General features: G+C 33.4%; 2 protein-coding genes across 2 annotated transcripts in view; one reads left to right on the plus strand and one right to left on the minus strand.

Moving 5' to 3' along the window:
• The window catches only part of LOC133526963 (gonadotropin-releasing hormone receptor-like), a 124,953-nt gene that overhangs the window by 62,613 nt on the left and 46,961 nt on the right, over positions 1-15,379 (plus strand). The window lies entirely within an intron of this gene.
• On the minus strand, positions 7,695-8,672 carry LOC133527104 (tyrosine-protein phosphatase non-receptor type 9-like). The gene has a single exon (XM_061863995.1). The coding sequence runs from the start codon at positions 8,670-8,672 to the stop codon at positions 7,695-7,697; it is 978 nt and encodes a 325-aa protein (XP_061719979.1).

Raw genomic sequence — 15,379 nt, forward strand, 5'->3', positions numbered from 1 at the left:
AGTTCAGGTCTGATCATGTCTGTTCATGCATGATCATGTCTGAAGCATTATTTGCTTCAGGCCTGACCATGCATGAACAGAAATGATCAGACCTGTTCATGCCTGATCAGGCCTGTACATGTCTGATCAGACCTGAAGCATTAATTGTTTCAGGCCTGATCATGTCTGTTCATGCATGACCATGCCTGATCCAGCCTGAAAGGTTAAAATCCTCCAGCCTTGATCAGGCCTGATATCATAATTCATGCCTGATCATATCTGATCCAGCCTGGAAGATGAAAAATCTCCAGCTCTGATCAGATCTAACATGTTGATACGATATACATATAATTTATTTTTAATTTCTCAAGATTGGTAGTTAATATTAGTTGATGAAAATTAGGAATTTGAAAATTTATGAAATTTCAATTTTAAATTAAAGAATGCCCGGGAAAAAATGATCAGACCTGATCAGATATGAGCAGGCATGAGTCTTCAGGTCTGATCAGGTATGAAAAATGACCGGGTCTGATCAGGCCTGGTAAGATCTGATCAGGTCTGGTCAGGCCTAGTCAGATCTGATCAGGTCTGGTCAGGCCCGGTCATTTTTCATACCTGATCAGGCCTGAAGACCCATGCCTGTTCATGTCTGATGAGGCCTGAAGGCCCATGCCTGTTCAGGTCTGGTTCGCTGTCAAGTAGTTTTGTTAATCAATTAACCGTTAATTAACAATTGTAAGCCTGAGACTCGTACCTCAACAAATCTCTGCTAATTAAAGTGCCTGAAAAAATCTCTCTCTAATTGAATCTGTATGATTAGATCATACAAATCTAATTATCCTTCCCAGGTCTGGAATAAAATCATAATATAACGTTTACAGTATTTAAATTTTATTATCGGATAATAATACAATAATTTTTAACAAAACGTAATATATTAAATATTTACTTAAAAATTTTTATCAAATCCGAAAAAAATATATTGAATTTTTGAATTTCATGTACTCTTTTCAGCGACTGAAACCTTCTTAATGTTGTCGCGTTTATATTCGGTTTGCTTTTGATTTATTTCCTATAAACATTATTTTCTATATTTTCCATCTGAAAAATAAATTTATTCAAAAATTAATGGTAATATTTATTGTAAATTGCATTATTTTTTTACTATTACTTAAATATATAAATGAACATGAACTTGGTATTCATTGATGAAGTTTTATAATTAAAATAATAACAGAAAAAAATATCAAAAATTCGAAAATTAAACAAAATGCAATTTTTTGAATTGTAAATTGAAAATTATTAATGGATAGATTTATAACTAAACAATTGTTTAATTGACAATTACAAATAAGAATTATTTATAATACAGAAATAAGCCAACAAATATTTTGAAAAATTTCACAAAGAAATTAAAACGCAGTTAAATTTATTTAGAGAATATTTCACCAGGAGTAATTTATTTACTCAATAAAAAAAAAAAAAATGATAGTTTACAAATGGTAGCTAATTTTAATATTTATAAACGTTCAAAATCATGGTTCGCTATATATAGATGGTTATAAAAGGTTATTATTAAAACAAGTTTTAGGTTATTATGGACAAAACATTTTTCATCAAATGTTAATATCTTTAGGTCAATAAAAAAAAATTAATCAATTATCTTATTTAAGAAATGGACCACTTTACTTTCATATCGTCGTTATTTCTTCATATTAAATTTTATAATATCATCTTTAACCAACACGTGAGATTTTTTCTAGTCACGCTGTATGTCATGGTTATCGATAATATAAGCACGATTATCATCCAAGCATTGAATTAAAAACATGTTTAATATTTAAACAACTACCACATAGATAAATTTGTAGAGCTCAATATTTTAACTTTAATTAAATCACTTATAATTGCACAATAATCAGAGACACTATGCCAACGAGAGGACATACACAGATAACTCTTACATGGCTACGGCATCCATTTTGTAAACAAATATGGCGGCTGAGCGCGTAACGAAAATACCCGAACTATGCCGTAAGGTGCCGAATGGCCCGATTTTTAACATCCTTTAATACTCCGGTCATGAGAAAGAATCTTATGGCTTGAACGAAAAAAAGAAGTTTCGATTGCATACATGACAAATATATTGAATCGTAGAAGGATAATTAAAAATTATTTGAGTAGATAAAATCAAAATATTAACCTTGAATATGTTATAAATATGACTAAATATTTTGTTGAATCAACAAAACAAGTTCGAGTTGAGCATATAAAATTTAAAAAAAAAAAATTAATTATTCTTTCCTTATCAATTAATTGTTATCAAATAAACAAGATGTGTCATCTAATTGCAGTAGGCAATTATCTATGTAAGCGGCCAAATATGTTATGAAAAATTTTTTGATTTGTTCAATGTGTAAATTTATTTCAATAATTTAATTTATGTCAGAAAACAATTAATTTTACTATCCAATTAAAAAAAATATTTTGATTATCATTTAAAACCTTAGGTATGATAAATTCATCTATAATTATCGCTAATTAATTTTTTTAAAAATATTCCGACATATCAGGCTTGATCAGAGATAAATATATATATGATAGTTGATGACAAATAGAAATTTGAAAATCCTGGCTTGGTACCGATTCCCATATTTTTTCAGTCATGACTGAAATAAATTTACACATTGAACAAATCAAAAAATTTTTCATAAAATATTTGGCCGCTTACATAGATAATTACCTACTGCAATTAGATGACACATCTTGTTTATTTGATAACAATTAATTGATAAGGAAAGAATAATTAATTTTTTTTTTTAAATTTTATATGCTCAACTCGAACTTGTTTTGTTGATTCAACAAAATATTTAGTCATATTTATAACATATTCAAGGTTAATATTTTGATTTTATCTACTCAAATAATTTTTAATTATCCTTCTACGATTCAATATATTTGTCATGTATGCAATCGAAACTTCTTTTTTTCGTTCAAGCCATAAGATTCTTTCTCATGACCGGAGTATTAAAGGATGTTAAAAATCGGGCCATTCGGCACCTTACGGCATAGTTCGGGTATTTTCGTTACGCGCTCAGCCGCCATATTTGTTTACAAAATGGATGCCGTAGCCATGTAAGAGTTATCTGTGTATGTCCTCTCGTTGGCATAGTGTCTCTGATTATTGTGCAATTATAAGTGATTTAATTAAAGTTAAAATATTGAGCTCTACAAATTTATCTATGTGGTAGTTGTTTAAATATTAAACATGTTTTTAATTCAATGCTTGGATGATAATCGTGCTTATATTATCGATAACCATGACATACAGCGTGACTAGAAAAAATCTCACGTGTTGGTTAAAGATGATATTATAAAATTTAATATGAAGAAATAACGACGATATGAAAGTAAAGTGGTCCATTTCTTAAATAAGATAATTGATTAATTTTTTTTTATTGACCTAAAGATATTAACATTTGATGAAAAATGTTTTGTCCATAATAACCTAAAACTTGTTTTAATAATAACCTTTTATAACCATCTATATATAGCGAACCATGATTTTGAACGTTTATAAATATTAAAATTAGCTACCATTTGTAAACTATCATTTTTTTTTTTTTTTTATTGAGTAAATAAATTACTCCTGGTGAAATATTCTCTAAATAAATTTAACTGCGTTTTAATTTCTTTGTGAAATTTTTCAAAATATTTGTTTCATGTTGGCTTATTTCTGTATTATAAATAATTCTTATTTGTAATTGTCAATTAAACAATTGTTTAGTTATAAATCTATCCATTAATAATTTTCAATTTACAATTCAAAAAATTGCATTTTGTTTAATTTTCGAATTTTTGATATTTTTTTCTGTTATTATTTTAATTATAAAACTTCATCAATGAATACCAAGTTCATGTTCATTTATATATTTAAGTAATAGTAAAAAAATAATGCAATTTACAATAAATATTACCATTAATTTTTGAATAAATTTATTTTTCAGATGGAAAATATAGAAAATAATGTTTATAGGAAATAAATCAAAAGCAAACCGAATATAAACGCGACAACATTAAGAAGGTTTCAGTCGCTGAAAAGAGTACATGAAATTCAAAAATTCAATATATTTTTTTCGGATTTGATAAATATTTTTAAGTAAATATTTAATATATTACGTTTTGTTAAAAATTATTGTATTATTATCCGATAATAAAATTTAAATACTGTAAACGTTATATTATGATTTTATTCCAGACCTGGGAAGGATAATTAGATTTGTATGATCTAATCATACAGATTCAATTAGAGAGAGATTTTTTCAGGCACTTTAATTAGCAGAGATTTGTTGAGGTACGAGTCTCAGGCTTACAATTGTTAATTAACGGTTAATTGATTAACAAAACTACTTGACAGCGAACCAGACCTGAACAGGCATGGGCCTTCAGGCCTCATCAGACATGAACAGGCATGGGTCTTCAGGCCTGATCAGGTATGAAAAATGACCGGGCCTGACCAGACCTGATCAGATCTGACTAGGCCTGACCAGACCTGATCAGATCTGACCAGGCCTGATCAGACCCGGTCATTTTTCATACCTGATCAGACCTGAAGACTCATGCCTGCTCATATCTGATCAGGTCTGATCATTTTTTCCCGGGCGGTAAAAACAAGTGCGACGCTTATTGGAGTGAAATTGAAGGAGCTTCGATAAAATGCAATCACTTAATCATCACTACCACTAAAATCCAACACCATCCTGGGTATGTAAAGACGACCCTTCTTCTTACTGGAGCCTCCACCCTAGAAGTCCAACACTTTCGCTTCACCCAGTGGCCTGATTACGGAGTTCCTGCTGATACACAAGCCTTCGTTAGATTCCTAATGGCCGTCAGATTGGCCCACGAAAAAATAGTGCAACGCTTGGTCTGGAAGAATAACGGCTATCACTATTTTTCTCCAATTGTCGTGCACTGTAGCGCAGGACTTGGCCGAACTGGAGCCTTCTGTGTTGCAGATATCTCTATCTCAAGATTTAATATGACAGGTACAATTTCTCTGGGTTCTGCTCTTTTCCAACTTCGCCAACAAAGACATAACACTCTTAACAGTTTAGAACAGTACTTCTTTTGCTATAGAGCTATTCTATTTTACGTGTATTATGCAGTAAAGTGCGGGCATAAGACCGTGGATATGTTAACCATAATTAGTAATAATGATTAGTAAGCATCACTGTAATAGTCGAATGACGAATGTGTGTCTAAATGCCTGACTCAACGTTTTTGCGGTCAAACATACGTATATAGATACGTTCAAAAACGTCATTATGTCAGGTTATGAATACAGTAATATTTAGTCACGTAATATCAGGTTATCAATACTGTAACTTTTCTTTTTTGTACTCTAAATAGTTTAAGCGACATCAGCTTTCACAGCATGATCTTCAAAATTGTAAATATTCCGCTTACTATCGTTTAGTTTTTTAGTAAAAATCATTTTGGACTATGTCTTTATTGAAACAAGAAGTTGTTTTTGGTTTAGTGCTTTGAAACAAACAATTCACGTACAAAAACTAAAAATGTATAAAACGAGAAGCGCCACTAAGTAATTCAGTAGCACGCTCATTAACATGCTAACTAATTCTTCATAAATTAATAAAAGGCTTTATCTAAAGTTGATCAAATGTTCACCGTGCATAATTAAGCAATAATACTTGGAAAGAACATAAAATATGTTTATCTTACAAGCTGATGCCTATGTTGATAACTTTATCGTTGTATAATTGCTATTTAATAATCAATTTATCTTATCAATCGGTCATAAAACCAAACCAAATAGTTTTACGGCCTATTAAAGTATTTATTAGGCACGTGCTGAACTGATAATCACTCATCGACGTCCAAGCCCTTCATTAAACGTCATGGTGTGCACAGTATTGTTTTCAAACACAAATGACGTAATTGGGAGCAAACATGTTTGTTATAAAAACAAGGAAAATTAGAAAATTTTGGTCATTCTCTGCTGAGCAAGTCCGAAGTAAACATCATTAGAGTAATATGTGTTCAAAGGTGTCTCATATTCTCAACTACGAGGACTTTATAAAACTTGCCGATGAAAGTGACTTTGAAAAAACCATCAAACAAGAGCACGACCAAATTCTCGGCTCGCCAGTAAATGGGACCTTCACAGAAGCTCGAAGGTTAAACAACTTGACTCTGAACAGATATATAAATCCAACCTGTTTTGACCATTCAAGAGTGATCCTGCCAGTGGAAAAAAAGCGGGGAAATTATATCAACGCTAACTATGTGGACGGCTATGACCAGGCGAAGAAATTTATCTGCATGGAGGCTCCAATGCATCACACCATGTATGATCTGTGGCGCACCGTCTGGATGCACCACTCCCGGACAATCGTCATGCTTTGCGAAAGGACAATCTTTAACCAAGAAAAGGACAATGCGTACTGGCCTCACTTGGAGGAATTCCTAAAAATTGAAAAGTTTACAGTACAAACAAAAAACATTGAAGTTCGGCCCAATTACGTCAAAACAACCCTAGAAGTGACTGACGGGACCGAGGCAAAGCAAGAAGTATCGCACTTTATGTTCACAACGTGGCCTAACTCGGATTTGCCGGCTAGCGCGCAGGACTTTTTGGACTTCATTCTGACTGTAAGACGTCATCACGAAGAAATCAAGGCGAAATTAACCCTGGATAACGTAAAGTTCTCTGACCCTCCAATAGTGGTGCATTCTGAAAGAGGTAATGGTAGGACAGGTGCTTTCTGTGCTCTGGACATTGAGATATCCCGGTTTAACAAAACGGGGATCATTTCTTTAGCATCCACAGTGTCCCAAATTAGCAATCAAAGGTACGGTGCGGTTTCTAATTTTACTTATTACCTTTTCTGTTATCGCGTTATGGCATACTATGTTAAGGTGTTTGGGCAACCAGTGGATAAATTACAGAAACTAACTGTTATATTTTCTATGCCTTTATTCAAAAAATGGGCTTGTTCAAATTTTTTCAGTACGTACAGTAGTCCCTAGTCAAAAAATGAAGTTGTTTATACACGCAAAAAACTGAATGTTATTAAATAAAGTTTGATATATAATAAGTAATAATGTAATCACGAATTAGTAGTTATAAATAATAATATTGTTGTTTTAAAAAATAAATTCATAATAATTATTATTCAAAAGTTAAAGTTTAAATTTTAAATGCAAAAAAAGTAATATTTCAAACGTTAAAATTTAACATTTTACTTTCTAATAAGTAGTAATATTATTTCAAACTCTAAAAAGTATGATTTTGTTTTTTCCGTGTTAAGTAAAAACCATTGTGAGTTCATTTTTTCGACTCAGAAGTTAAGCATAGAAGTAGGGTATTTATAATCTTAAAATTAAGTAGCTGGGAAGCACATACGCTTGAATTGTACAATTATATTATAAGTAATCGTATTTTAAATTAAATTACATTTAACTCGTACAAGTGTGTCATTTATCAACAAGGAAAACTATTTTGGAATTCCCGTCCGAGTCCCATTTTCCTTATCACGCTCGTGTAAATATGGAATATTCAAACACATCACACAGCAACAGTTCATTATCATTAGCTGCCTACTTTTGGAATTAACTTACATATCCATTACCGCGGGCTTTAATTATTCCCAACTGTTTCCTTCAAGGTTTGAATATCTTCCACAAATGTATTAAGAGTATCCCTTCGGCTGTTTTTTGGCTTCCGCCAGCAAAACATGTTCCAAAACTTTATAACAAAACGCATACTGTTCCGGGCGAAAAACACTGGAATGTCTTTGGCTCCTGATCTTTACCACAATTTGAGGTATCGAAACCCTGCTCTCCTTATCAAGCTGTGCTAAGGCGTTATCTATGGCACAATAGGTTCCCGTCAAACCTGCTCCTGTAGAGCAATGGATCACTATAGGTCCTGGAGTTCGGGAATTACTCTCCGTTTCCATCATCAGTCTGAACTGTTCTCGGTTCACTTCGCTCCGGAGATCCAGGAACTCTTCCAGACCGGTAGGAATGGTGTTGTCCGGCCAGTCGGTGAACCAAAAATTGGTTATCTCTTTTGAGGTTTCGGTGGTTCTGTTGGTGATCAGCAGTCGGGTTTTGGTAAAAATCTGTTCTTCAGATATTTCAAGGGTTTTCACGACGTATCTTCCGATGATAGTCTCAGAACCCTGGGGTTTCACCCAAAGGTCATAGGTTTTCTGGTTATCTTTGTTCAAGTCCGTCAGCGACACAACAACACGGGAATTTTGTTCCCAAATTAGCTTTATAAAAGTTTCCCACGTGTTTTCCATCGGGGTTTGGGTGCAGATGTACTTGTTGATGGCCTCGAATCCGTCGACGTAGTTGGCGTGGATGTACGTCGACGCGTTCCTCTCAGATGTTATCACTATTCGCGAAGAGTCCCAATCGTCCTCATCAAAAACTAAACTTTCACGGTTGCTTACGATCACTCGCGAATGATCCCAACACGGAATGTCAATGTACCTATTTTTTTCCGAGTTTTCTTCTCTTGAAAAATTAGCGGTTGTACCTCGAAGAGGAACTCCCATCACTTGATTGTGTTCTCGGCGGACGAGCTTGCAGAAATTACGGTGACTTGTCATCTCCAGCAGCTCACTAGCGCTGAGGTTTTTGAAGCAGGTGTTTCCCATCTCGAAAGATCGAAGATTGAAGACTTGATCTTACGGCTGTTTGATTTGAAATGAAGTCAAGCTCGTCCAACTCGATGTTTATAGAGTCTGCATAAATGTTTAGGGAAACAGTCTGACCTCATCTTCGCACTTATTCATAGCTAGTTCTCCAAAATAATAAACCAGCCGGTAGTATTAGAGGAAAAATACTAGGCCTTATATATTTGCACGTCATTATTCTGAAAAACAATTATATAATCCTTACAGGGCATAAATGTTAGTGTCAATTGTATCAGAATGAAGTAACACACGTGGTGAATAAATTATTCATTCATAACATCCTCAAGGAAGTCCTCAATCTTCAGCATACTTTGATACTTTCTGATGACGTAATTGGAGGACAAATGGGGGAAGTTCAAAGTAGAAACCGCGATCTCAAGTAAAACTATTCTTATGGGATGGCAATAGTATACTGACTAGTATAAGTTCATAATTATAATTCATTTCTCAAAAAGCTATATAATTTGAATTTAATTCATCATTAATCTTTTATCGATATCGTTATTGTTGATGATAAGGCCGCGATATAAATTCAAATAATAAATAAATATACAAATAATATATATTTATATATTTATTTATACAATATATAAATAAATATATCGGTAAAAGCAAAGTCTCTAAATTTCGACTTCGAGAGGTTTACTGGTTGTTGAAACAAATATCCAAACACAGGCTTTCACATGTATAATAACTAATAAGTAGGTATAGTGGAATTTTTGTGACTGAACCGTCAGTCGATAACTATTAATGTAGGTAATATGGTTATCTAATCTAACCGCGCAAAAAGCTTTGGGTGTTTTTAATTACTGAATAGGGAAAGGTTTTAACATTTTTGTGGCGTCACAGTCCCAAAATTGTACATCATTTTAAAATGTACAGCATTGAAATATTTCGAAATGCCTGCCGTTTTTAGGGTTCCGTACCCAAAGGGTAAAACGGGATCGTATTACTAAGACTCCGCTGTCCATATATGTATGTCGCATGTCTGTCTGTCTGTGACCAGTATTATATATATATATATATATATATAAGTATTTTTTCTATCGAACCAACTTTAACCTTTTAATTCATTAAAATAAATAAATAAAACATTTATTCATGAAATAGTATACATCTTCCGCCAAACTGTATAACAGTTTATTGGCAGAAATAGTTGACTTTTCTTTACATTGCTATTTTAAGTTATATGTTATCTACTTATTTATTTATTATATTTTTGATACGACCGCATAATCAAAGAGTTTAATGAACACACTTTCATGTGTTTAAAAAAAACGGACGCGTTTTATTTTTTCATAAAAAATAATTCAGCAAGCAATATATCACTACTTTGTTTTAACTCAAAACGTCACATTTAATTACGAGACGTCACAAGTGTCACAAAGTGACTATGATGTCCGAAATACATTGCCACTCGAAAAAAAAATCTGGTAGCTAAGACTACATTTAAAAAATCTTTCAGAATTGTTTTATAGCATTAAAAGGTTTTAATAACCGTAGGTACGTCTAGACTAAGTTTACGGTTATAGTATACACTGTATAAATTGTTTAGGTATATAGGTTATATTTTTGTTTTAAGCCTGCCCTTGGAAACAGTCTAACAAATTAATAGAAAAACTATAATTTCACGTTAGCGGCGCATATATGATCTCATAAGAAATTTGACAGGATATTCGGTAAGCAAGTATTAGAACTGAATACCTGAATTAATGAATAATAGCGTGTATACTTGATGAGTCCAGGGGAAGCAGTATCGTAGTAACTGTTTTACATAATTTGCATTGCTAACACGGATTTTAATAAACCAGCTCATTTCTGTCGCAATACTGGATCAAAAAGCATTTTCCAGTCGCGAGTAAAATTAATTGAAATGTCATTTGTCACGTAACTTTAACATTGTACGCTTACTACTAAAGCTTATGATGCTGACAGTCTATATTGTAAAACTCGCTAGACTACAAAGGCTTTCTTGCGGAAATGAAAGCATAGGTAAATTGAGTAGACACGTGTTGGTATGAACACTCAACTGCAGAGTAATCTGAAGGACGTGTGCAGTCGATATCCCGGATATTTCACATTATCTTTTTATGCAGGCCGGCCAAAAAATATATTGGCAAAATTTTATATGTATATACTTTACTTACACGTCTTTTACGAATTACTACAATCTACATTATAATAAAAATTAAAAATAGAACCAGTCAACTGGCACAAAACGTATTTTCCTCAAAGTATTCTCCTTTAGTTTTTATACCCGAACGCAAATGTTAACAATATCAACAATATGCAGCGGTAAAAGATTTTGTAAAAGTATTTTTGGACCGACTTTCCATCCCCGGCAAAAGAGGTAAACCGAAAACAAGATGGAAGAACATAGTGCTAAAAGATATGATTGAGTGCAAAGTATTCGAAAACGACGTCAAAGATAAAGCGAAGTGGAAGCGAAAGACACGGAAAGCTGACGCCATCACCATGTGGCATATATAGCTTGGAAGAGAGAGAGAGAGAGAGATTTTTGGACCTGTAATTTATTTACCCTGTGGTAGTTTTTGTTATTTTTTTTTGCGCTTAAATGGGGAACATTCAAAAGATTTTGAAAATAATTAGCTATAGGTAAGTAAGACATTAATAGACAGGAGTTACGTTTCAAACTCTGATTAAGGAAACTACTTTTATAAATTTGTACATATAAATATACAATTTTAATTTATCGTTATCTTTAACGTATGCAATAGTTAGTAATAGTGTTGCGGAATTCAAACCCGGCTCAAGGAATTGGAAGTTTGCAAAAGGTTTGTGGGATTTTTAACATTGTGTGCGAATTTACATCAACAGACGGGACAAGTATTTCAGAGTTTGTTTTTTCAAAAGGGGTTGACAATTTGCATGGAGAATGTATATAATTTTAGGCGAAACTTTATTGACGAATGTTTATTGGAGTAGCATAAGAAAGTCACAAAGTAATTTTTTTATTAGTTCTCTAAAGAGGTTGAAAGGAGAGTCCCTAAGATCCCTAGGAGGTTGAATTTCGAATAGTATATTTATATGTAGATAAAATTCCTCGTGAAACAAGTCACGGACAACAGCTACCAATAACATAATTATGGCTACATATACCTAACGTTGTTTTTGAACATATCTGGTATCAGGTATGGGTTTTTCCTGCACTCTCAACAAAATTTTTCTCTCATCCTCGACATTTTGTATTAGACTTTTTTTTTCATAAGTCTTGGTCTCATTATGGTCCGGGTACGGGTATGTGGTCTTATATATGCCATTATATCAAAATAAACTTCATTAGGTACGTGGAGGAGCTGGATATTGCTTTATGAAACTTTGTTAATATCTTTAACTCCGTACGTTCTTAACGGATAAGTATATTTAGTCGTGTTTTATTTTATTTTCTTTATTGGGGAAAAAACACACATAGGCAGATGAGACAATTCCCACTAAGATTTATAAACTAATAATATATAAGTGGCATTGTCTTCGGATTGAGATATAAAAAGGTGTTACGAGAGATAAATGGCTAAGATGTTAGTGGCAAATAAAAAAAAACACTTCTGTAAGTAAATTTTCTCTCGCATACCGACGGTAGTAGAAAAAGAAAATACAATTCGTTAGATAAATATTTCTCATTTTAAGCATACGTAGATACTCTCAACAAAAAATAGTCAAGCAAGACAAAGCAATTAATTGAGAAAAGCGGCTGGTTTCAACAGTATTACAGCTGCTGTAGTCGCCGTCCGAGCGTAACTTTTGTTGTAAAACTAGCGTTGCAAATTAAAAAAAAAAAGTGTGCCAAATTAAGTCTTGACGACCGGTTTGGCCTAGTGGGTAGTGACCCTGCCTACGAAGCTGATGGTCCCGGGTTCAAATCCTGGTAAGGGCATTTATTCGTGTGATGAGCATGGATATTTGTTCCTGAGTCATGGGTGTTTTCTATGTATTTAAGTATTTATAAATATTTATATAGGTATTATATATATCGTTGTCTAAGTACCCTCAACATAAGCCTTATTGAGCTTACTGTGGGACATAGTCAATTTGTGTAATAATGTCCTATAAAAAAAAAGTCATGAAATGAACAACACAATGCAACGTAATATGAGTACATTTTAAGCAGCGATGCTAGTTTGTTGTATGTCCCTCACTCAATTCGAATGTGCACCTGACATCAATCCGGTAGTAGAATGATATAAGAATCACCTGATGCAGGTAACTTTTGCGTTTAAATACTTGTTAGAACGTGACAGGCATGGTGACGAATGACATTCCAATATCGGTTTGAGGTCCTGACCTCAATGAGCACCTGTGCTCATTTGATTTTTTATGATGTAGGAGGCAAATGAGCATACTAATCGCCGAATGGTAACCGAAGCGATGGTCGCCCGTTAGCCTGTTAGTCGTTTCACCACTGCTTTGAGAAGTTATTTTGAAGGTGTTTTTTTAGGTGAAGCCGATTTTAATTTAACCATTTGTTATGGTTTTGACACGACCTTGACGATCGTCTTGGTGATTCGTGCATCTGACGCACAACATCTTTTCCATCCTACCTAGACCTTGCCCGAAAACGCGCGAAGAGGCACAACCCACCTGAAGTCGTTGCCAACATGGCTCCATCTTGTAGCTTATACAGCCACGAGAACGTTGTCCCTCACATATAAATGCTGCTGCATAAATCATCTGTCAACATGTTAAAGGCCTTATGATGAATCAACATGAGCGAACTAACTTCAGGTCATATCAGAATAAGATCAAAACCGTAACAAGTTGTTAAATCAGAATCGGGCTGTGTACCATGCATTAGGGCTCATTAACACGGTGTGAGAACTCCCATGCGAGTTTTATTACATTGCGGTATTTAATCAGTCAGCTGAATTGGATGTAAGCTCAATAGTCCGCAATGTAACTAAAATCGCATGTGAGTTCGCGTGCCGTCTAAATCAGTCCGTAGAAAGGAATGACATGACTTGTGACGTCACAGTTTCTGTTTATCCGTTGAAACTTATGTGACATCTTCATGTACCAGTCATTTTGATAGGTAGACACTTGATATATCTTCGAACACTCTTCATTATTGCATTACGTTATTAAGCTCAGTTTGCGTCATACTCGTTCAAATAGTCAAGCCTAGGTAATTAAATGGGCGTCAATTAAGCCCAATTTCTCACCTAAAAGATAGCTAAGTAAAGGTAAACCTTACTTGATATGACTGTGACGTCATGATCCGCTATCGTTATGTTGTATTTTAATGACACAATGAAAAGCGAAGTTTCAAAGTTTTCCTTTTTTTTCAAAATACGCAAAAAAAAAACAAGGGAAACCCTTATCAAAGTGATTTGTTAAAATTTAGTTAGGGAAAACCATTTTTCCGAAATGAAATTTCATAGAAAAAGTACCGTTAGTTTGTTAGGATCGCAAAGCTATCTTTCCCTCTTCAACAAAATTAGGGATTTTAAAAAGAGTGATTTTGTCGATACTTACATACACCATGGTATTGAAAAGTAAGTAAGACATAAATTATGAAATAAGAAACCAGACAAGTGTGAGTCGGATTCGCCCACCGAGGGTTTCAACCGTCTAACTATCACGATTCATGAGATATAGCCTGGTAACAGACAGACAGACGGCCGGACAGCGGAGTCTTAAATAGGGTCCTGTTTTACCCTTTGGGTATGAAACCCTAAAAACGGGGGTGGATTATAATTTAGTTACTCTTTGCCAAATGGAAAGAAAATTAGTCACAAGATAAACAACAACAACAGCAAACTTTACTTGAAACCAATTACTACAAATTCTATAAAGCTTATTTTGCTTATCTTATGTTGGAATTTTCATAATTTTAAGGTAAACATTTATAAAATTTTATTGTTACCAATAAGATATTGTCAAGACATATCTTTATTTGATTTTTAATATACATGCTGAAGATATTTTGACTAAAAACAGTTGAAAGCTCTTGTACATTAGAACTAAGAAGCTACTTACTCGTAACGTGTTTATAAACGATTTGAGGCTTGAAAGTTTAAACTTGTAATGCTGATGACTTTATGATTTTGAGCAGACTCCATTTGAATTTAAATTACCTATCTACGATATAGTGTATTTTATTTATTTATTTAAACCTTTGGGAAACAAACAGGCAAAAACAAGGCACATAGTAAATCAGATTACACTTTCACAAGCCAAACAGTTTCCACTAATGAATAATAACAATTATGTTGCTCAGAAATTAACATTAGGTAATATTAAAACATGCAAAACTCAAATAAATGTAACTGTTGAAAACAATATTAAATAACCGGCCAAGAGCATGTCGGGCCACGCTCAGTGTAGGGTTCCGTAGTTACTCTTACGTCACAATAAGCTAAACTGGAGCTTAATGTATAGTAAATTGTTAACCAAGGGATGAAACGGTACCTTTCACCCGAGTTAAATAAATAGGCAAATTTGCATAATCAGTACCTAATTAAAGTAAGTCTTTTTACTATGAAAGGAAAACTTTTTGCGATAACTCAAAAACAGCTAAACTGATCATGTCCGCTATAGTTTTCATTTAATGTCTTTCTTAAGCTCTACTTCCACGATTTTTTTCATATTTTTTGGACCTATGGTTCAAAAGTTAGAGGGGGGGGGACACAATTTTTTTTTCTTTCGGAGCG

Source organism: Cydia pomonella, chromosome 17 (genome assembly GCF_033807575.1).
Source record: "Cydia pomonella isolate Wapato2018A chromosome 17, ilCydPomo1, whole genome shotgun sequence".
NCBI lineage: Eukaryota > Metazoa > Arthropoda > Insecta > Lepidoptera > Tortricidae > Cydia > Cydia pomonella.